The 25602-nt window shown below is 35.0% G+C and overlaps 1 protein-coding gene across 1 annotated transcript in view; it reads right to left on the reverse strand.

Annotated features, from left to right (window-relative positions):
* Window positions 1-7575, reverse strand: part of LOC148758334 (histone deacetylase 9-like) — a 178204-nt gene extending 170629 nt beyond the window's left edge. Inside the window, exons 1-3 of the mRNA XM_088797712.1 lie at window positions 7407-7575; window positions 5743-5862; window positions 5333-5430 (exon numbers count right to left, since the gene is read on the reverse strand). Of these exons, the coding sequence (XP_088653838.1) occupies window positions 5333-5430; window positions 5743-5862; window positions 7407-7415 (227 nt within the window). The 5' untranslated portion in view covers window positions 7416-7575. The remainder of the gene's footprint in view (window positions 1-5332; window positions 5431-5742; window positions 5863-7406) is intronic.
* Window positions 7576-25602: the final 18027 nt, after the last annotated feature.

Here is a 25602-nt window from a genome sequence, read left to right on the forward strand (position 1 = left end):
ACTTTTTAAATGACAACTTGTTTGCATCAAAGGAACCCAGATGAACAACTCTATGCCACTCTCTTAGCTACTCCTCAGTGTGTGCCAAATGAGTCACTTATTGTTTCATCAAAACCTTCTCAATATACAGGGTTTGTGCTTCTTATTTGATATTAAAAAGTTATACAAGGATTGTTATTCATTCACTCATTTATTTATTCAATAAAATAGGCATAATTTCAAGGGCTACTAGTATATTACTTCTACACTGGAAACTGCTACCTATTTTGTTAAACACTTGGAGATGTTTTCCTCTCTAGAATTAGAAGCATGACATACATAGTCTCCTGCCCACTATACACAAACTATTTAAATGTTCTTATATAAATCATGATTTTAACATTTGCAGGACTCTTAAAGAGTTAATCTTTAGAAAAAGTCATGTATCCAGTGCCCATCTAGGGACCATGGATACGAGAGAACTATTGAAACAATATTTTGAAGTGATTGGAATAGAGACTGCTTAGCAGGCATTCAGCAAAATTATTTGTTGAAGGAAGAGAAGATGTCTGACATTGGTATAAGCAAATGAATGGGTGTTTGGAGTTCTTTGAAACAATACTCCTTGAGCGGCTGAGAGATAGGCTTTATGCAGCTCCCTCAGACTTTTGCTAGGCTCACTTAATACCAACAGTTTCCAATGCTTCTCTTGTAGGCATCATCATTCCTTCTCTGTTCTCCGACTCACTCATTTATTCACTGACTCATTCAGCCAATATTATTGAATAGCTCTTCTTTGCCATGTTGTGTACTAGGCATTTGTGACTTAGGTCAGGGAGAGAAGGTCTTATGTTTTAGCGAAAGTTCGCTATGCCTTATTACTCCTTTGTCTTTTGAGTCTTGAAGAGTAGAATAAAGTAGCAGTGTGGTATGAAAAAAGGAGCAAAGATTTTAGAGCCATAAACTGAACTCATATCATGGCCCTTCCAATTTAGCAGTTCTATGGTTCATACAAACCACTTAAGATTTAGCCATAATTTCTATAAAATTTCTAATCTAGGACTTGGCATGTAAGACCTCAATAAAAATAGCCATAATTATTTTGTAAAACGGTAACCTTGAAAATATATTTTAGTTGAACATGAGAGATATTTGACATTACTGAATATTTTAAAAACTCTTGTGAAAAATCTTAAGTATATCCTTCCATTATTTCAGGGATGATTGATAACTGCATGGAAGAAATAACTGGTTACCTGAACTAATTTAAATATTCCATTATATATTTTTAAATTAGCTTTAAAGCTTATAACAAACATGAAAATGGTTGGCCTGCCTGAAATTTTCTTTTTGCCATAGATAGAATAGAAACCACAAGGGCAATACATGCGACAAATTTTGGCTGGTAAAATAAGCAACCATCTTATATCCCACTATAAATGTAGCTTCACAGAGAGAGGTTTTCCCTCCAAAGATACTTATTACAGCCCAGAAACAGTTAAAAATTAAGAAAAAAGGAAAGGCACCGTTTACTTTCCCCCCACATCCATTTCCTATATCTACATGCAGATGCCAGAAAGACCTTCAGTTTCAATATGGGGAAACAAAGTTTGTGTAATAAGGATATACTTATAAAATACTACATCAAAAATTATTTGGGAGTCTATCTCATTAAAGCCCCAAATTAGAAAGGAATTTGTATTTTAAGATGGGCAGTACTTTGCAAAAGACTTTATGAAGTATTATCATATTCCTGACACATAATCCCACCCTCATGACATTGAGCCAACAGAGCAAGACCATTTCATGACTCCATGCTTTTCAGTCTATTCTCTCTGCCTGGAATGAATTTCCCCTACTCGAAATTCCTTTATTCCTTGAAAACTCCCACTCATCCTTGAAAGCACATGTCGAACAATACTTGATGGAAGCCTTTCCCGAAACCCTTCAAGGAGAGTTTATCATTTTACCCTATGTCTAAGAACATCTTTTCACTAGAACAGTAAGTATCACTTCTATTATGTTCCCTGACAGCAAGTCAGTTCTGAATTCCAAGTGCTCATCACTGAGCCCAGCATGTAATATGTGTTCAATCAATGTTTTTTTTTTTTTGAATGACTAAATGAAAGACTTACTTTCTTGATGCCTCCATAACAAGTTCACAGGTATTTCTAGTCATGCACATTGAATGACAAGCAGACATGGTGTAGTTCAAAATTAATAGAATCATTATGGCTTAAATCTGGTTCTTAAATAACCATGAACATTAAAAGCTACAGTTTTTCATTTCCTCAGCCTCGCTAAATAATGGTGCTTCTCCTCTGGTTAAGCTTAGAGACGCGACTGTACTGGGAAGTTTAGAAAAGTTTGCCAACACAAAGTGTCCCACATTCCAGGCAAGGAGAAGGTGCCATTCTTGAGGACATTCAGTCACTTTCAGGAGCACTTGATTTACTTACCATTTCAATTAAAAACCAGTAATGTACACTTAATATCTGTTTTCACGTTACTTAATAAAATTGTTGTGTTCAAAAAGGTTCTTTAAAAAAAAATCTCATATACCATTCACTTTGACATGTGAAGAACAATAGATAAAAATATACAAATTATCCTGCCCTGCTGTGAATGCATGATCAATTTTTATATAAAGCTATAGCACCACAAATAGTATGATAATAAAAAAACTAAGAATTCTGTATTGCAGATCAATGGATATAATTATATGCTATATAGTAATGTTAAGAACTTAATGTGTGTATAATGCAAGTTACTAGGTTAACTTGGTAAACAAATTCATATATGATAAAATATTAAACTCTATTATCCCATTAGAATTCCTTTAAGACAGTAATGATATTTTTTAAGTTGCAAATATAGGCAAACAGAATTCCTAACACTGAAACGTCTATAGTTTCTTAATATGATTTTTTGGTTTTCCTGCTGATTAACACAAAATATCTTCTTGGACAACCCAAGTCTTAAAGTAAATAAACTTATTTCAGCTATTTTTCTATAAATAGTATAGATATATGAGTGTATATATTTTTCCCTAAGTACAAATCTGGAACATGGGTAGAATTTCCCTTAGTATCTCTAATACCAAACCAAATATATTTATTTTGTATTTTCTTGAAAACAGTGATTTTCTATCATTTTTCCTGTTTTCAAATGAGAAGTGACCCTCAAATGAGAAATGAAATATGCATGATACACAGGAGAGCAGAAACCCACCAAAACTGCATTTATTGAAAAACTGCCTTATTATTTCCTTAAGTTTTAAATACATCAACAGGATTTTCCCCTTGGGAATTCATAAATAGTAAATTTCAAAACAATTATTAATGCTTCCAAAATTTCTTATCATGTAGTTGTTTGCTTTTGCTTTCTACTAAACAAAATATCCCAAAAGTCATATATTACCAATAGGTTAATATATCCTAAAATCTTGCAAGTGAAGCACATATTGACATAATCTGATATTTCTCCTTAAAACAGAGACCTTTCCAAGGACTAATTTTTTTTTTAATTCCATAGAATAATGTCTTTGTATAAAAAATATACATATCCAAAAAGAAAGCTTTTAACTTGTATTTCTTGCTTAAATTAATTCAAAAAGTTCTTTGCTTAGAAAAAATATATAGCAGAATGCAATATGTATACACAAATATACATTTTAATTACTTCCTACATTTTGTAGAGAAACTGAAAACCACCAATTAATTAGTTGAAGTTTTAATGTGAGAGGAAAACTACACATATTATGAGGGAAGAAGTCATTTGCTCTACCATGAAATGAGATTGCCAAGGCCAATGTTCCAAAAGTGGGCCAGCTCCTCAGACCTAAGAATGCTAAGCGGTGCTATGTGTAAAAGAGATTCTTTAGTCCAATGAAGATTGGGAAATGTCTGTTCAAGTTAAATAGGTACTGAAGGACTTCTCAGAGCATTTAAAATGCTTATGTCCACTCTCAATCATGTTATAATGGCAGACTTTTCCAGAACTACTTAATAAGATCTTTCTGTTTTCTTCTTTTGGCTTTTCTGCTGGGAGGGGAGAGCATGCCTGGGCCATTGGCCAATATAGCTGTATAACTACTACTAGGTTTTTTTTTTTTAAAGTATTTTTTTAATTAGTTATTTTTTGTTTTTAAATTACAGTTGACATACAATATTATATTATTTTCAGGTATACAATATAGTGACTTTATATAACTTATGAAGTGATAAGTCTAGTACCCATCTGACACCATACATAGCTATTACAATGTTATAGACTATATCCCCATTGCATCAAAAAGAATAAAATACCTAGGAATAAATTTAACCAAGGAGGTATAAGACCTGTACTCTTGGAAAACTATAAGACATTGAAGAAAAAAAAACGAAGAAGATACAAATAAATGGAAACATATACCATGCTCATTAATAAGAAGAATCAACATCGTTAAAACGTCCATATTACTCAAAGCAAACTATCAAAATACCAATGGCATTTTTCACAGAACTAGAATAAATAATCCTCAAGTTTATATGGAACCACAAAAGACTCTGAATAGCCATAGAAATCTTGAGAAAGAAGAACAAAGTTATAGGTATCAGGCTACCTGATATCAAACTATACTACAAGGTTATAGTATTCAAAACAGCATGGTACTGGCATAAAATCAGACACCTAGATCAGTGGAACAGAATAGAGAGCCCAGAAATAAACCCACATCCATGTGGTCAATTAATCTATAACAATGGAGGCAAGAATATATGATGGGTTAAAGATAGTCTCTTCAATAAATGCTGCTGGAAAAACTGGACAGACACATGCAAAAGCAATGAAATTGGATCACTTTCTTGCATCACATACAAGAATAACCTCAAAATGGATTAAAGACTTAAATGTAAGACCTGAAACCATAAAACTCCTAGAAGAAAGCACAGGCAGTAAACTTTCTGACTCTCTTGTCCAAGGAGACATATCCAAAAAATAGTAATGTATTTTTGGGATATGTTTCCTTGGACAAGAGAAACAACAGAAAAAATAAACACACAAGACTGCACGAAACGAAAGCGTTTTCGCACAGCGAAGGAAACCATCAACAAAGCAAAACTGCAAACCTGCTGAATGGGAGAAGATATTCACCAACGATACAACTAGATCTTGATGTACCTTTTTTCTTACATATATTCCTTACTGGCTTTGTAGCAATATTTAGGTCTCCCAAACCAAACATTTATGGAGCTTTGAGGGATGGCTCCTTTAGCCACTTTCCCTTAGTTAGAAATTTAGATTTCTCTTTTACATTTGGCACAGTTTCCATGGACATTTCTAATTTGCTACTTTCACAGAAAGAAGTACCAACCTGAATGCTTCAAGGTACTCGGTATCTCCCATGGGGGGATCAAGGCCACCTGTCCAGGCAATATTTATATTGTATCCTTCTCCAAGGCCTGCTCCAACCTACAAAGAGAAAAACCACACCACAGCGGGTAGAAGAGGGCACAAGGAAGAAAGCAAGAAGAGAGGAAAACAAACACATGTGAGCTCTTGAAATAAACATCAAACAACATGTCAAATCAGCCCACCCTTGCTTGACAACCAGTGCTCTGGGTTATGCACTTGTTCTGCAATGGTTTTTGCTCTCGTGGGACAATTCAGTAATCTCGTGTAATTTAAAACACCAGCAAAGGACAAGAAAATTACGGGTAATCATGCAATGCAATTACCTGAAAGATACAAATAAAAGTGGGGCTCTAAAGAAATAAACCGAACCTCATTTGGGGCTCCACTGCCAGGGAAAAAGTTCCCTTCATCATAGCGATGGAGGGAAATATACAGGATGCTGGGGTCAGCATAAAAGGCCTGCTGTGTACCGTTTCCATGGTGAACATCCTACGGGGAGGAAAAAAAGAACAGATGACACATACAGTCATGTCGAACTCTGTGGAGACAAGTTTTCCGACTTTGAGTTCCCTGTCTCTCTATCCTACCCTCCTTCTCATTTTCTGTCTTCTCACTATGTCCTGTCTCTCTCCCCTTCAGCTTGCTTCCACACCACCCCCTTTACTTCCTGAACTTTCAGGCAAATTACCCTTTAATGCACTCATTTTTTAAACCAGCTTCTAAAAATCAGGAAACCACAGCGAACATGCCCTGGAGACTCCAGATGAGCAGTCATTGAGAAAGCCCAGTCCTTTGGTACAATTAGATATTTATACACCGGCCCTTTGTACTCTTTGCTTCAGTGATGGAATCTCGCATCCTGTTTTATGGAGGAATTTTATGACTTATTAACTGCCAACAGTTCATAACCCCTCAGGCTTAATTAACTAGCCTCATTGGCCTCTGAAGAAAGACTAATGTTTAAACTACAAAATAGTATTTTGCAGAAGGATCTATGGCTTACAGAGCATTTTCACAATTCTTGACAGAACACTAAACATACGTGTATGCATTGATTTGCCAAGTCCCACCATTAAGGTCAAAGGCTCTGCAACCAGCTGAGTAAATTGGCTTTCTTGAAGCGTTCAGTTCAGTTAGCAATCCCTCAGCAGTTAGAATCACTTCAAAAGAGATGCCAGATGCAAAAAGGACTTCATACTTTATTTTGGTAAAATCATGATGGCAAGTCAAAGACACAGGAGCATGAGCTCATTAGCTATTAAATCATTTGGTCTAAAGCACAAAGATGGCATGGAGCTTTATGCAATCTTGTCCAATCTGCCTAATTTTAATATTATATCATGGCTGTCTTCCCAGCCTCCTTCCTCCTCTTTTTTCTTTCCTCACACCAGTCCCTCTTCAAAAAAAAGCCTGTGTCATTTCAATGAATAAAAAAATATATATATTCTTAGGACATTTGTAAAAACAATTGTTTTTTCTAATTTTTTTATGATATAGACATACACTGGAATTGATAAAAGAAATGGGAACAATAAAACTAACAGCATTTTCAAAATGTCTTCACTGAAAGACCTCAAATATTAAGAATTTCAATTGATATACTTCCTAATATCTTCTGAGCAAAAATAAAACACATGACTCTTAAAAGTGAACAACCTACATATTTGTATTCAATATAATATTACTGCTACATGTGTAACATATATGGTTTTTGGTTCTGTTAAAAAAAAAGTTTTGATCACTTATAACTATAACAACAATATAAATTGTACTTTATATCAGTAAGAAAACACTATTTTCAAAAATGATTCCTGCAATTCTTGCATCAGGCACTATATTAAATACCTGCCATGTTTATTTAACAATTTTATGATGTATATGGCATTATCCCTAATTTAAAAATAAGTAAACTGAGACTCAGAGAGTTTCAGTAATTTACTTAAGACTATAGAGAGAATAAGTTGCAAGACTGTGTCTTGAATCCACTCCTTATTTCAAAGGCTAAACTCATAACCATTATCCTGTTAACTTACATTCATCATCTCTTTGATCCTCTTAGCAAACAAACCGGTGAAGTGAGATTTGTGGTCATTATTGCTCCTTATTGAATTTTATATAACTTGTCTCCACTTCAACTTCCAGCCCAGAACTCCCTCACTGAACACCACCAAAACCTCCCTTGGATGGGTTCTAAAAGCCTGAGCTTGCTATCCACAGTGCAGATATACACTAATCCTCTCCCCCTTTTATATAGTGCATACATCCCAAATCAATTAAGGAATCATAAAATATCGGGGAAGATCTGCATCATTCTAGAAAATTGTTCTGGCTCAAGGCATACTTATCAGGACAAAAAAAAATAGTGTACTGGAAATATATCAATTCCTGGATATCTGAATGCTTAAAGGAAAGGAAGGAGCAGATAGCAAAACTATTTTCCTTTATGTGAACAAAAATGAAATAGTTCAAGCCACAACATATTTTGAGATTGCTACTGGATACCTAGAGGATGGACAAACAAAAAAAGACTTTCAAAAACAACAGTGAAGGAATGTTTGCGTTTCTACTACACGATAGGATTTTTAGTCAGCGTTGTAATAAGAAAAATTTTGTTCTGGGTGTAAATGCATCTATACTTTGATAACAAAAAAATAACTGCCTTGATTACTTTTGTTTCTTTAGTGACGTTGTAAAAGTTTATTTAAGAATGTCAGATAGAAGATGACAATTTGTTTTAGATATAAAACTATTTGCTCTTGAAAAATGTGTTGGGTGCTTATTACTGCATACATTTCTGAATAGGAAATAGGGCGTTGCCCACAGCATAAGGTTTCAACAGGCATTTTTCATTTAAATACACAAATCCATTCTAAAAATACTTAGATAATTACTGATTCCATATTCATATTCACAAAGTACTTAGAGATAAAAGTAAGAACAAATATGCCCTTTGTTTTGGGCAACAACTTATAATATAACCTTGAGAATGTGTGCGTGTGTGTGTGTATACATTATAAATATTTTTTTTTAGCTTTCTCTGCTGCAAAATATTCATACAAAGTACTTAATGCTCAGATATGATCTGAGGATTTTTTTCTCTACAGTAATAAAATATACTAGACTGATGTAAGAAAATCATGGGTGATTATGAGAAATTACTATAATAATGAAATTAACTGAATCATTAAATACCTCAAAATAGACCTTGTATATAAGATTTGCTGTGAAATGCTGAAAAATCATTTCATTATTTTATTGTTCAAAAATAAACTGTGAAAATTTATTCTACATAAGGATTTAGAACCAGTATGTTTTCATTACAATGTTAAAATAGCTTTGAATAACTCATATATTCTACCAGCTAATGTTATCACTTATAATTATTTAGTATAGGCACTTGTGACAATTTTTTGGTCAAGTTTGGGGCTTGATCAAAATGGAAATGCCCAAAATCTGACATTTCAAGTGACTTTTCTTTTACGAATACAGCCTAAAACATACTATTTCAACTGAAAGTCACATTAAATAAAAGCTACCTGAGTTACGCAGGCAACTCATACTTCTAGAATAGAACCATGCCCTGATCTAATAACCAGTCTCTTGCAAGGTGAAAAGCAAATGCACCTGCTCCCTCTCCTCATCAATCTCTGTCTTTGGAATCTTCCCCAGAAGGAGAACTGGAATGAATAAGCTCCACAGATCAAGTAGAATCGTTCGTGCCTAAAATACTCAACGCCTCTGAATTTGGCTGTGTCCCCCAAACGGAGGTGAATTAGAGCTCTGGCTCTCTATTTACTGGGCATATAAAAATGATGAAACTAGCTGCTGGACAACGGAATCACTTTGTCTTCGGCTGGCCCAAGAATTTGTGGAGCTAGTTCACACCGATTAGCTGAAATTAGTGACTTTGGATAGGAAGGAATAAACTTCTTTTGCTACTGAAGAACCTTCACTTCTTCTCCTCTGCTAACTTGCAGAATAGACCTGTCAGCCAGGGAGAACGGATGTCTCAGCGCCACGTGGCACTTTAAAACTTCCTTCTCGGCAGCTGGAAGAAACAGGGGAATTTCCTCAAAGTATCCCTGCAGCTGCAGAATTTGGACGACTTGAAAGTAAGAATATGCGGATGGTGGTGATCTCAGAGGCAGCCCCTTGGACAGAACTTCATATATTTTGAGAATCTGAAACAGAAACTTCTCCTCTACTACAGCCTGCTGGGAAATCGCTATCCTTTATGATTGGATAATGGAGCAAATTCATAATCAAAGGCCAGTAAGCTTACAGGACACTCCTTGCAGCTACCGAGCGACTTATTTTATAAATCATAGAGGATTATCTCCAGCATTCTTTTATTCTTTATATTAATGTAGAAAAACAAAACTTTACAGATAAATCCTCTGAGGGGCAAAGTATCCACCTATCACAAGCCAGGCATTTTAGCTTTCAAGTGTATTATACAATTCATAACTTTAGAGTTTGGATATCACAAAAATGTTTTCAAAGGGACTCAACGATTATTGATTATCGTCATAGAACCATAAAATGGTGGCAGAGAAGATTCCTTAGAAAGGAATACTAAAATATTCTTAAGGATGGGATGAACAGTTTACTAATCTATTTCCTGCATAATTTTGACAAATTCAAAGAGCTAGAAAAAAATCTCCTACAGTACTTGGTCTTCATCTGCTATCCTTTCTTCAAGTTTTTCGCTTATCTTTTTGGCAGAATGTACAGTACTAGAAGCATATTAATTTTTTTTAAAAAAATTTACTCTTACAAATATGCAAACCAGTAATTATTAATTGTTTATACGGTCCTTTTGTACATACATGGGAAAATAGGTACTGATGTCCTCATTTTTGTTAAGTTTTAAGACCTTCCTGCTGTAGTATATCTAGGCCTTCAACACATAACTTTAATGGTGAACTATGACCTACACTGAAACTTAAGCATGTTTGGAAAATACATGGAAAGTTGGGTTTCAATATTCTCAGCACCCAAATGCTTGCAGGAAGGCTACAGTAGAGTACGTGGAAAACATCCATTCCTACGAAGCACTAGAAATGTTTATCAGTCTTTCGTTCCTTTTATCTTCATTTTAACTTTACTAAGTGTTTCTTCACATGGCTTGCTTTGTGTTCTCTCAACCCTTTGGTGTGCCTGCTTAACTGAATTGGAGAGCTGGATGGTGAGGCCACGACTTCTCAATAAGATTTAATTATGAGTGCAGATATGAACAAGATTTAGACTATTAAGCCTTGCACTTCAAAAAAAACTTTTAACATATTTTGCCTTTAAATCTTTTATCACCTGCAAAAATTAATTAAGTGCAGATGTAGCAGGTTCGCTTTGGATGCCAGGGTTCATTTCCTGTCTATGCTTTGTCAGACAACCTATTACACCTCCTCGTGAACTGGAGGCAAACCGAAAACGGGGCTCATAAATCACCAGTCAGCTCTCTTTCACCCTTTCCTGGGTTGGTCCTTTTGTATGGGGCAGATCTCCAGCTCATTATTCATGAATATACTATAGACAACATGCCAAGTGTCATCTGCATTTAAACAAACCATTTGTTAAACAAATTATAACTCTATTGTGTAAGAATGCATCATGTTAAAAAGCAAGACTAATCTAATACCTCTGACTTTTAATCACTCAGAGTCCCTGCCGGGAGCCATCCCAAACTGGCATACATGATCTGAGATCTTTTCAGAAAGAGTGACATGCTGACTTGTTTTAATAATACCACTGTTGCACAACAAGCAACATGATTGCTAACCAGGGGAAGTGGCCAATTGGTTACCAAAGCAACAGCATTCTTTCCAGCACATCTGACTGTTTAAAGTCTATATTCTGTAGGGAAAAGTAAATTCAGGTTCTGTTGGGTTATTTTAACTGTGGAAGTATCAATTCATTTAAGGATCATAAAAGTTGCCCTGATCTGCGCCTTCTTCTCATTAAATTGCAGTTAACACCATGAAAGTGAAACGTGAATGTTTATGGTTTCAGAACTGCAATCCTGAGTTTAATGAGTTTCCACATTCAAAGGAAACGCACCCTTCAGTTGTTTGCAAGTGCTAAAAGCAAGACAACCTAACAGAGAAATACAAATTCACTCCCTTTTATCTAGAGTCACTGAAAATGCAGCTCTGGCCAGGAATACATACCAGATCTACAATCAATATCTTGCTTATATTTAGTTGGTCTCTCAAGTATTTGGCGGTAATTGCAACTGAATTAAAAAAGCAGAACCCCCTGCGGAATAGAGAAGAACAGAGAAATAAGAGAGCAAATCAGCCAGGAAAACCATTATAAATAATGTTCAGAGCATTTTTTAAAATGCTATATGATCTCTGAAGCCATAAATCTGCTTCTGGGAGTACCTCGCAAGATTTTTCAGCCCATCTGCTAACAATTAGAGGCTTCAGAGACATGCACAGGGCAGGTGACTGCCAGGAACTGTGGCGCTTGGAGATGGGCAACAGTCCCTGGTACTTACATGGCTGTGGATTCTTCCGCGTGATGGCCTGGGGGCCTCACAACAGCAAATCCATTCTGTAAGAACAAGACATGTTTTCAACGATCAGATATGGGAGGACAGCTCGGATCTCTGTGTGCTACAGAGCATCAGGCACACACAAAACGTCTGAGGTCTACAGAGGCTTCAGATTTGCTTTCTTGCCCTCATTACCGTTTCATTGAATGAACAGAAACAATATAAATGATCACATTTGCTCAGATTGTGCCTCAAACAGAAGGCTCCCACAGAGCTGGGGAAGAACAGGGATTTGGGAGTTGTACCTAGCTGGCAAGTGTGCACGTCAGCTGTTTTACTAACATGATTCATTTTCAAGAACAACTTCTTACTTTATGACACCAGCATCCTACAGAGGGAGAAAAAATTCAGTCCTGGTGCAGGTTCGGGTCAAAGTTCGGAAAGACCAGGGAAGATCCAAAGTGAAAATTCTTTAGCTGGATTCCCTGAATGGTTATTTCCACTCCAATGTCAGAAAAATGATAAATTTACACTCACACACTCACATACACAGAAAAGAAACCCAGAAAGGTGAAAAAGAGAACAATGGAAAGCCCATATTTCTTCCAGTCTATAAATTTTGCTTGGATGACTGCCAAGACTTGCAACTTTATTGGATTCTCTAAGTCAATTTCTAGCCCACGTTCTGGAATTTTATAAAGAATTCCAGGGCTGAGTAGCAATCAGATCTATCCATGATCAAGGAATGCCTTAACCTCCAGATTAGTTGGAATGCATCACGGAAAGCTGAAGTAACTCCAGCATGAAGGAAGGGAACTATAAATCCTTGGAAAGCCAGCATGTTCAGAAAAGTTGGGTTGCTTGATGTTAAAAACAAGCATTTATCAGATAGATGGTTCACACCACCTTTCACTTAGCTATGATGCAAGTAACATGCTCAAAAGACAGTGTTTCTTTAATATACAATCCCAAAACTTTTGAAATAGCTTTAATATACCCCCGGGATATTTTTTTTCCAAATCTTACTACAAGTGTGATAATATTCCCTAGGTCTTTAAATATATATAACTAGTTTTTCAGAATGTTATAATAATTAACACACAAAGTTAATTTGTTATATATTTTGATGAGAATATGCCTAATGATAAACTCAGAAGCAAATTAGAAGTCAAATAACACAATCTCAATTACAAATCTACTTTCTCTCTGGTGATAAAAAGTTTGATGTGAAAGAAACTATTAGAACCACACAAGATAACAGAGACTGAAAATTTAAGATTGTAGAGTGAGGTTATAGAGTCTACAGGACTTCTGAGAATCAAGAATTTAGTCAAGATTCTGATAGGTGCAATATATTTTTATTGGGAAAACAACAGTTAGGGTGAAAATAACAGCAAATATAAGGCAATATCATTAGCATGTAACAACTTTTATAATTAGATTAACAATAATAATATTTTTCAATTCAATTTAAAATACTATGTTTTATGGATAAAGGGCACAGCTAGACAAAACAAAGAAAACATCCAGTGATCAATAACTACAAGAAAAAATATTCAACTTAATAAGTAATGAAATAAAAGCAGATGAAAAACCCAACCAATTGGAATTTTAAAAAATACTCTATGCTGATAATGGAGTTGTATTTTATACATTCATAAATCCTGCTTATATGAAGATAATTTATTATAACTTTTCTGGAAAATAATCCAACACTATATATCTAGAGCCTTTAAAAACACTTATGTACTCTTTGAATTAGTAACCTACTTAGAGGATTTTTGTCCTAAAGGTGTTATTAATATTAAATGTGTAGACAAGTATTTATGTAAAAGATGTTTTATTTATAATAGGAAAAATGAGAATTATCTAAGTTAGCTGATAAAGGAGAATGTTTATATGTACATCTATACCATGGAATATTAGACAGTCATTAAAATTTTGTTACTATAAATAGTGGAACAGAAAAACTTATCAATATAAGAAGTATTAGTGTTAAAATAATATATACAGTATGGTGTATCTGAGTGATGGCATTATGTGGGTTGTTTTTAGTTTATAATGTCATATCTTTTCCAAATGGTTTTGTAACAAACATTATTTCATAGTGAAAAAATATAAAACAAAGAGAAAGTTGAGAAGTAGATTTTAATGTGTCTTAGAGAAAGAGTTGTGTTCACAAAGGCAGAAAAATGATTTAAAGGGTATTTCTGCACAGGAGGAAAAAGCATGAACAATAGTTCAAAAGAAAGGATTTTAGAAAATATTATGTACAAGAAATCAATCTAAATAGAGATCACATGAAGGAACAAAATGGAAATGAAATCACATAGGTAATTAGCTAGATTACAGAGGACAAAAAGCCACGTAGAATTTTTGAATCCCATTGTCCTTTTCTCTCTTACAGCCCAATTTCAAAGGGTCAGACTTTCATATAATCTTCCACAATAACTTCCACTATTCTGCTAAACTGCTTGATTAGGGGTGAAGATTATCTTCTTGCCAATAACAAACCTTTTCTCAGTCAATATGATCCACCCAAACATTCTACTGTGTTTTCAGAAATGGCAAACTCCCCTACATTTTCCATGCATTTTCTGAACACCTCTCCCCACTCCTTTCCTTAGTTGAAACCTGCCAAGGCTGCTTCTCCCATAATCTGCTCCACTGGAAGCTGCTTCCTCTCTCTTACAAGCATGCCTACAGCAGAAGATAAAGCTGGTATTCTTGGTTCTCACTACTGCTTTAAGAGCATAAAGCGCACTGCACCCACACCCCACAATACTCTCTTGTAAAAATGATTGGATCACCCAGAAAGAGAGGATACAGAACACAATAGGATGACAGACTGAGTCCTGTGTCAATCCCCTCTCTTTCCCTCCCATGACACTAGAAAAGGTGTTAGTCTTTCTCATAGCTGCCTTACCAGCTGCACTTAGGATCCCATCCCCTCCTATTTTCCCACTATCATTGATGTTTTTCTCACTAACATATTAAATTCATATTAAAATTCCCAATTATATACATTTCATTAAGATTTAAATAGGTGCAAATTTCTGCCATCTTGAAAATAAAATTATACATTAACCAACATACTACAAATATATACATGTATACAAATGTATACATATACTGTAGTGCCAAAAATGTATACGCATGACTTGTATTCATCTTTTGTTATCGGTATATATTGAGTATTACAATTTCAATGGTTTTTTCCTTTCTTAAAATGTGTATACATGTTTTTGGCACCCTCTGTATATGTATATATTTGTCTACATCTCCATCCTTAATCCCATTGATCTCTCCAACTACCACACTTCTTTTCTTCCACTTTAGCAACCACAATTCTTGAAAGGGGGTCTATCTTGCTTTCTCATTTCTCCTTTTCCTCACCGTTGCCTCTAATGTACCTTCCGCCTCCACTGATCCACTAAAAAAGCTTTTACTAAAGTCACCATGGCCTCCATGTCACTACATTCAATGACATTTTTAAGGTATTGGCCTATTTGGCTCCTCATTAGCTTTCAACACTATTGGCTGTACCTTCCTTTTAAAAACACACTCTTCTCTTGGCCTCCGTGACTTCATATTCTCCTGGTTTCCTTTCCTCTCTTTCCACTTCCTAATCAGTTTCAATTGAAGTCTCACTCCTCAGCCTGTTCAGTAAATACTGAAGTTACTCAAGGCCCAGTCTTAGACTTCTCCTTTTCTCTTTCCATACTTACTTCCTAGGCAAGGCCACCACTCTTACTAAAGCTTGTACCACCCATCAGGTACGACCCATCGTGAGATACCTCATAGATTTCTATTTCCAAAATGAACCTTCCTCCCAGCACCAGACCAAAATATAAGCCAATCTACTCAATATCTTCTCTTGGATATTGCGAGGTCACTTCAAATTCAATATATCCAAGATCAAACTCTTGAACTTCTCCCAGCCTTCTCTAACTTACCAATAATACCATGATTCATCCAGTGGCTCAAGTCTGGGACCAGTTATCCTGAGTTATCTTTAATGGCTCCATCTCCTTAGCCTTCCTCCATCTCGGAAATGACCAATTCCTGTTGATTTTGCTTCCAAGTATCACTCAAATCTATGTACTTATATCTATATCCACTCCTTCAATATTTTGCCTTCTGAATGTCTGCTTTTCTCTCCATATCTCCTCCAGTAATTATACTTAGTGATTTCAATATGATATTCCACATAGACACCCCATTCAATATCCTGATTTCTCAGTTCTCTGACTCATCTTCAATAAATTTATCTTTTATTTAGTCATACTCTTAGACCTTGCCATTAACAGTAAAACTCTCCTCCATAATCTTACTGTCAAACATTCTACTCTCCTGCTATCTTATTTTCCAGTCAATGCCTCAACTCTACTGAGACTTTCAAACCACTGACCTTACTTAACTTCTGTTGTCCACCATTCACCCTCACCACCATGTTCATTTTCCTCCTTATCTGGTTAGACTTCAGGGTCCATCATTATATTCACTTCCTTGTAAGTACTTTCAGACACGTGTCCCTTTTTCCCTCCAACATACCCCCCTCGTTTATTAGTCTTCTCTGGCTACCTAATGAAATACCATAGGCTGGGGAGCTGAAACAACAGAAACGTATTTCTTTAGTTCTGGAGACTGGAAGTTGAGATTAAGGTCTGGCAGGGTTTGGTCTCTATTGAAAGCACTCTTCCTGGCTTGCAGATGTCCACCTTTTCCCTAGAGTTGTCACATGACCTTTCTTCTGAGTGCACACTCATGATAGCAGAGAGAGAGAGAGAGAGAGAGAGAGAGAGAGAGAGAGAGAGAGAGAGAGAGAGAGAACTAACTCTGGTGTCTCTTCCTCATCTTATAAGAGCACCAGCCCTATCAGATTAGGGTCCTAGTCCTATGACCTCCTGTAATATTTATCACTTCCTCAGAGGCACTTTCTCCAAATACAGTCATATTGGGAGGTAGGAATTCAACATATAATTTTTTTTTGGGGGGGCACAAACATCCAGTCCATAATATACTTTCAGTCATTTTGTCACTTCTTTCCTTCAACATACTCTCCTAGTACAACACTGATCAAATACAACTCACATCTGCTCTTTCCCGTACCTAAGGACATACGAAATCCACATGACTGGTCTTCTTTGCAATTCATGATTACATGGGCTCTTCATGATGCCCAGCAATCATACTGTATTCCTGAGTCAATTAACTCTCTAAATCTTCTACCTTCTCTTTCTTCAAATCTCCATTAACCCATTTACTATTTACCCCTTGCTGATGACTTTGCTTCTTCTTATTTCCACTGAGAAAATAGGAACAGTGAGAATAAAAATTCCTCATTCTCCCATAATATAATCTTCCCATCTACTCCCACCAGTCCCTGATCCTATCTACCAGCATCTAATTCCCCATGTATTTTATCAAACCCCCTTGGACCTATTCAAGGACATCTCACCCACAATTTTCCTCTCTCTCTCTTTCTCACTCTCTCTCTCTCTTTCTCTCTCTCTCTGGTATCATCAGTTTTTTCTTATATTGGATTGTCGCCACCAGAACAAAAACATATTTAAGTCTTTCCTCTTAATAAAAACAAAACAAATAAAATAATAGTATTATACTATAATGCTATAATGTAACATACAAGACATAAAAATCATATATGCAAATAATGTGATAAACTCATACATTTTGTTACTTATTTAATCCTAATATCTGAGGGCAGATAGTATTATCCCATTTCATAAATGAGAAAATTGAGGCATAGAAAGATTAAAGAACTCACTTCAGGTTTATAACAAGCAAGTGACAGTACTGGGATTCCATCCCAGACAGGCTGGCTCCTAAGAACAGGTGCATTTAATAAAAACAAGCATTCAAGACTACCCACATTGCACGACCTGGCCTCAGCTCCATCTTGTACCACGCTCCACTTTTTTCTCCACCCCAGCCACACTGGCCTTTTGATTCCTCCAGTGTGCCCTGCTTGCTCTGGCCACAGTCCTCTGCACATGTTCCTCGTTCGGTGTGGCATGTTTTCCATTTACCTATCCCCTTCCTTTACCTGGATAACGCTTCCTTCTCTGCTCATTTCAGCTCCAACATCACTTTGGCAGGGAAGCCATCCCGAGCCCAGGCAGGTCACTATCAGGTTCCTCTGTTTACATTCTTATCGATCTGCCAGCCCTTGTTTCTGAGACCCTGTCTTAGTTTGTAATAATACATCTCCTAGGGTGATTATTTGTTTTTATTATTTCTTGATTATTGTGATTCATATGATTCGTGTCCAAACCCCCACTCTCCACAGCTGGGGCACCGCATTACGACGTGGTCACCATTTTATCATCTGTACTTACATAGTGCTTGGCACATGGCCAGTGATCAGTAGCGAATGACACAGTAAGTTTATGAATAGGTATCACCATGGCTTTTATGCCTGTGGCCATTCCTTCGCTCTGACCTGCAGCCCTGCTTTCTGTGGGAGGTTGCCTACTAGACTTGGTGGCATCGTCTTTCCTAGAAAAACATAAAATAATCTATTCCTTACAATTAATAGAGTCTTTGATTCAATGAACTATTGCGGGAAGTCCTTTAAAATGACATTATCATTCTTACAGAAATATCTGACTTTCACCTCTGGACCTTTCAACAAAGAGTTTGTTTTATAGTTTTCTGTATCCCTTATTATCTGGCACAAAAATTTACTGTATATGATATATTGCTTGAACCAAGATTTTCCTTGGCTCAAGAATATATACTCGTATACCTTCAATGAATATTTTTCAATGAGCATTCTTAATAAGTAATTTGCTGTATTTTCAAAGAACTTAATAATCTATTAGCCTCACAAAATTTAACTATTAAAAAACCTGTGTATATACCACATCTTCTTTATCCAACAGTCTATTGAAGGACACTTTGGGTGTTTCCATGTCTTGGCCACCGTAAATAATACTGCAGTGAACAATGGAGTACCTAAATCTTTACAGATAAATGTTTTCTGATTTTTTTGGTAGATACCCAGAAAAGGGATTGCTGAGTCATATGGGAATTCTATTCTTAATTTTTTGAGGAACCTCCATATTGTTTTCCATAGTGGTGATACTCTGCCATTAGAAAAGATGAAATACTGCCATTTGGGACAACACAGATGGACCTTAAGATTATTATGCTCAACAAAATAAGTCAGACAGAAAAAGTGGAGAACCATACGACTTCATTTATATGTGGGATATAAAACTGAAAGCACAAAGGAACAAGAAAACCAAGCAAAAACTCATAGACACAGACAACAGTTTGGTGGTAAATACACAGGGTAAGTGGGGGAAATGGGGAGGCAAAATATATGGTAATGGAAGGAGAACTGACTCTGGGTGGAAAGCACACAATACTTGTTGATGATGTATTACAGAAATATACACTTGAAACCTATATAATTTTACTAACCACGGTCACCCTAATAAATTTAATTAAAAACAATTTTAAAAATTATATAGTAAAAAAAAAAGAAAGAAAACATGTATAAAATAAGGGATTCAGTGGCTGTTTATTATTTTATTATCTAATATTAACAATAACAATCCTTTTCATTTTGTGAAAAAAAATTGTTTTCTCAAACTTTGTAGTGTGTATGATGTTCCTATTTAATGTCTTCTATTAATAATATATGAGCATCTCAGACTATAGAAGTAAAACCTACAAATGTTATATGCTTTCATATAATTCTGAATGTTTTACTCCTTTACTCTGGTTTATATTTTATTCAAAGTTATGAAGACCAAGCAGTTAACCTAAACAAATGCACAGGAAAGTACTTTCCTGTGGGTTACATCAATTTAACAATGATGCAATTTTTATCTTAATATTCTGATTTTTGAAATATCTTTCCAAGTTTTAAATTCTCTTTGGTCATGAACATCACTAATCATACAGCTTTGGCAGTATTTTAACATCACTAAGAGTAACAATGAATGTTTCACGTACTGAGTGTGCTCACATCCCTATTTTTGTTGTTGTTGTTGTTTAGATTACTGTTATTGATGTTTCTCCCCGAGAAGTGTATTTTCTGATGCCATCATATGTGGAAATGCAAAAGACTGTTTGCTCCCCATAGATGGCCAGGTGACATCCAGGAAAGGGAATCTAGGACTTTGTCTATATGTAAAAATGAATTTGAATGAGAGGGAAGGGGATCCGATTATTTAAACTAGTCTGTTTTCAGAACGAATGAATTTCTGTTTTCTGGACAAATTTATCAAAATGTCAAACTTATTTGTGTATCTCTTATATGCATAGTCAAACCCTCCCTAAGAAAGTAGAGGGCAAGCAGTAAGCACATCACTACACCTACTTTAAAGGTTCATTTATTTACTCTAACTGACCGAAGTTCAAATTCCTCTACATAAGCTCAATTTACTGCCATGGCACTGATGGGAACTGAAAATTTGAAAAGTACAAAATAATCTGCTTATTTTACTTGTTGCATTCACTAAGATGGTCTCATGGACAGCAGAAATGTGCGTTTTCATTTCTCTAACATCCCCATGGCCAAGTAGGTATTCAGTGGATAGTAAGAATCATTAGTAATTCCAACTATTAGAATAAATTAGGTTTCAGAAATCATGGAAAATAGGGTCTAACCATCACTGAAGAGAGTGATGTAGAAAGTCAAGAACACACTATATAACAGAATTGGCCAAAACATACAGAATCCAAAAGAGAAAAGCTAAAAATATAAACTCTCAAAAACATTAAGCAATGAACTACAGCTTAAACTACTCGTAATATCCAGTAGTCCAGTTAGCCACTTACTAATTCAGATTTATTTATTCTTTATAAAAATGTAACTGCAGTGCAGTATAGAAAGTCTATGTGATATTTATAAACTGACAAGAGATTGTGTTTCTTTGTTAGAAGTAGTTGATTAAATATTAAATTTTTTCCTTAATTTTTAAAACGTAACTCTATTTTGGGAAGCTACAAGAATAAAAACAAAGAAATCTCTCCTGCTAAAAAATGTTTTATATATAGCTGCCCCTTCCAAAGACAAATCGAGCATGTCAGACCAGTTGATTGGGATTCTGTTTTTAAAATTTCTCTTTTAGAGCAACACTAATTTAGAGCTCAGTAATTACCTCACAATGCTTAATATTACCACTAAAGTATTTCCAAATATACCAAAGTATCAATCCTCAATGAAATAATATGCATCAAAACCAAGCCCAGAATGGAAAAAGTCTATAGCATGTATTCCCAAGTAAAGATGTGATGGTTGAATTATTATTTGAAATACATTTGCATTTGCTGCACTGAAAAGTCATATGCAATGATTTATATGCTTGAAATATTTCACTGAAGACAAAATCCCAGGTACCTCTAATTCATATTGATGCATTATCAATTTTGAATTTGACATAAGGAAACATTCCTTTACCTACCTACATAGATAGATAGATAGATAGATAGATAGATAGATAGATAGATAGATGATAGATTTTTAAAAAAAATAGTTGGAAATATTTTAACCTACTTTGATATCCAATAACTATAATTATCAAATATATTGGTGCAAAAGCTATTTGATGCTACTAATAAAAAATGCTGAAATCAGCCAGAACCTCCAATTTACACGACTATGCAAGAATAGCACAATTTATCTCGTAACAAATCAGTATGTTCCTAGGTGCCCTTCCTAACATCTCAACAAATGTGCTTGCCAAGTATACAAGTCTTCTACCTGATGATAGATCAAAAGAGTAATGAAAACAAAGCATGCATTAGTTGGTTTTACATATTTTAAAAATTATTTATAGTAATAAATTCTGGTTATGTATATTAAGTTGTAGAGGTTATGAAGTCAGAAACATGGTAAAGACAATGCTTTCAAAATATGTAATTGGATAGAAGATCCTAATGTTCTAATATACTAAATTTAAGTTTTAAAAATCATTACTTGGAAATAATTGTGCTGTTTGTTGGATCCTGTTTAGGTTTTTCGTTGGTGTTTTGTTTTGGAGGAGGTAGATAGGTAATGATATTTGTCATAATAAGAATTAAAATATAAATAATACTGCTCATTTTTCCACATTAAGTACATCATTTATAAGAATTCCCTCCCCCTTTAAGGTAACATTGAATAAGGTAAAAATATCCACCAAAATTCTCTATCCCCTTGTGGGACACTTATGATGGTTCATTTGAACTTGACTCAACTCTGCTTCCCCATCCAAAATGGTGCTGGTTCCACTCAATGTAATGGTATGAGAGTCCATTCTTTTGGCTAAAGAAATTGGAAATTGTTCAGTGGAATTAATTGCTCAGTGTCTTTGTTGATATCACTGGAGTTTAAAATCTTAAGGTAAGATCATAAATGGAAGTTGAGCGAATGCTACCTTCCACTCCTATCACTCTGGTAATGGATTTGGGGATTTAGGTAATCAGAAACCAACTCAGGGACAGAGAAAGTAAAACAGATATTGACTCCTGCCTTACTTCCCCATTTCTGTTTACCCTGTAAGAAGGAGCTTATACAACAATTGGTTCAAACTCCACTTTTCAGGAATAGCTCAAACATAGCAATATTGTTAATGAACTGTTAAATAATGTGTAATCTCAAGCTGACCATTATGGATATGACACAGCTAATCATGTGTTCAACATGCCTTATAGAATAGGCCCCCCTTATCTGTGGTGGCCATGTTCTAAGAGCCTAGTGGATGCCTAAAACCACAGATAATACCAAACCCTATATACATCATGTTTTTTTCCTATATATATAAAGTTATGATAAAGTTTATAATCCATTTATAAATTAGGGACAGTAAGAGATTAAGAATAACTAATAATAAAATAGAGAAATTATAACAAAATGCTGTAATAAATATTCTATCTCTCGCTAGCTCTCAAAAGGTCTTACTGCATTGTGCTCACCTTTTCGCTGAAAGAAAACACTTCATGGCTTCTCTTTGGCATATCTAACTTGCCAGCATCACTATTCTTGTGCTTTGGGAACATTATGAAGTAAAATAAGGGTTACTTGAACACAAGCACTGTGATATCAGGACAGTTGATGTGATAACTGAGACAGCTACTAAATAACTAGTGGGCAGGTATCATATACAGTATGGATTTACTGGACAAAGGGATGATTCACATTCCAGGCAGGAAGGAGCATAAAGAATGGTGTGAGACATCATCGCTCTACTTAGAACGGCACATAATTTAAAACTTCTAAATTGTTTCATTTCTGGAATTTTCCGTTTAATATTTTCAGATTATGGTTCACTACGGGTAACTGAAATGACAGAAAGCGAAATGAGGAAGGGGACATTACTCTACCAGCTCCCATTCAAAGTTCCTATTAAATAGTAACTGCAGATCTTTGGTGTATTCTGAGGTCTTCCTCTTCAGCTATACTAATATCTGTGATGAAAAATAGTTCCACATAATTTATAGTATGACAACAATAATGTGAAAGTAGAACATTCTCTTTCCCAGCTTTAATTTCTTGCAATAAAATCTTACTTAGAAGTAAAAGAAATTCATTAGGTCCATTAAACATCTTAAATAGTGGTTTGCCCTACTATGTCAGTCTTTAAGAAAAAGAGAGGATCAAGTTATCTCTTCTTAGGGGATCTAATACTGACCAATGCTAGACTTTATCCACTTGTGCTCAATTACACGAATCTTTAAGAAATACCATATAATAATTTTATTGTTAATTCTCTCTATGAAAACACGAAATCTAGTTTTGCGATTCTTTCTTAAAGGAAGAAATTGAACAGGAATATGAGGGTAAAATACTATCACACAGAACAACTGAACACTGTTAACAGATACCTCCTAATGATATTTGAACCATTTGCAAAATTTGACATTCAGATTAGTAAATCAAGTCTTTTGGGTTGCCCATCACTGCAATTCATGAGGAGACATAATATTTTGGAATAAGCTAATATGGTCTTTAAAACTAGTTAACTTCAGCCTTAAAAAAAGGGCTTTCTAAAAAGACAGTTTGCTTTAGAATCAATGCTATTAATCACAGCTTCTAAGGGGAAGCAACTTCACAAAGGAAGTTTGTCTCTCACATACTAGAATCTGGGAGGCTAAAGGAAGTAGGGAGATTTGCCAAGAAAACAATAAGGGACATATGGGAATACCATCTTGTTTCTTTGAGTGAGCTCAAGGGAGCCAGGAAAACAGGAGCCCAGCATTAGCAGTATAACTGAATGGTGGACCCCAAAGCATGTGCACAGCTGCCAACCCTTCTCTCTGAAGAATCCAGAAGGAAGGAGCTTGATGACAGCACTGGAAAACAGTTCTTAGGGAGCCTGGCATCTGGGTCCCTAATGCCTAAAGCCTTGAGCCTGGCAAAGATGTGGCTGTAGGTAGGAACAAACACATTCATGAAAAGCCAGTATCCTGGTGGAAAGGAGACAGGGCATTTGATGTACTTATATTACACATAATTTGACTTGAATCCTGTATAAAAAATAATAACAATGGATCCACTATGAAGTTTTTGTTGTGTGTATGTATGTGTGTCGGGGGTTGGAGGGGGGAAGAGATCATCAGGATGTGGCTCTTGCTAAGGCAATAATAACCCACAGAAAGCAATTTGTTTATTTTATCAATCAGTGGTTTCAGTGGACAAAAGAGCCAACATTTTAATTCCCTGAATTTTTTGAAACATGACTGGTTTTTGGACCACACTGACCGAAAAAAATCAGGTATTTTTCATCATGTAAAAAGAGCCTCAGTATAAAAAATTTCTGAAAAAAAAATAAGTAGGGCAAAAACATTTTTGCTTTTTTTGCTTTTGCTTTTTTTTAAGAACAAGAAAAAAAACATTTTAAGACAGATGATCATAGTCTTCTGTGAAGATAACAGCACAAAGTAATAGTATGACATTATAATAATAGCAATTATAATATTGTTATAATAATAGTAAGATAATAGTAATGACCAAGACCTGAGCATAGATAATACAGGTGAAAAAGATTATAGCAATAAATGTGCCATGGTAAGATCACTTTTGTCATTATTCTCACATCTAACTACAGCAGATTTGCATTCAATCAATGGTGGCTCTAATATTCTTGGAATCTTTTGGTACATATATACAGTTATTCAATTAGATATATGAAATGAAAAATTTTAAGAGTAGTAATGTACATTTTATAACTATTATCAAAATGTCTGGGTTTTTAGATAGGTGATTTTTAACTTTGCCTGTATTATTCTTACTCTACTTATAAAATTTCTTCTTCCATTAAATTCTAGTTCTTCATGGTTGTACACTATAACAAGAACAGCTACCAACAATTAATTGAGTTGGTCAATTCAGTCAAAAGTAGGCAACTGAAGAAAAATTTCCAACAAAGAAATTAAATTATGTAGATTATGTACATAATAGCACCCTGTAGAAAGAACACTAAATCAATTGACCAGACTTTTAATTTTACAAGTTCATGTGTGTGTGTGTGTGTGTGTGTGTGTGTAATTTATTGCCATATAAAATTACAAAGGTGTAAAATACTTATGTTCTCCAAGTGTGTATGATATGTGTGATTTGGATACTGGTATCAGAAAGCAAAACAATGTCTTTTGCAGAAATTGAAACAAAAACGCAAGGAAACATCTGCATTATACATAAACCAGCAGGTATCAAATTTAAAGCTATCAAAGATAAAAAAACAAACATAAATTAGTTGGAAGATTTTTTTTGTATT

Source organism: Rhinolophus sinicus, chromosome 4 (genome assembly GCF_057876585.1).
Source record: "Rhinolophus sinicus isolate RSI-liver-muscle chromosome 4, RSI-T2T, whole genome shotgun sequence".
In the NCBI taxonomy this organism is placed as follows: Eukaryota; Metazoa; Chordata; class Mammalia; order Chiroptera; family Rhinolophidae; genus Rhinolophus; species Rhinolophus sinicus.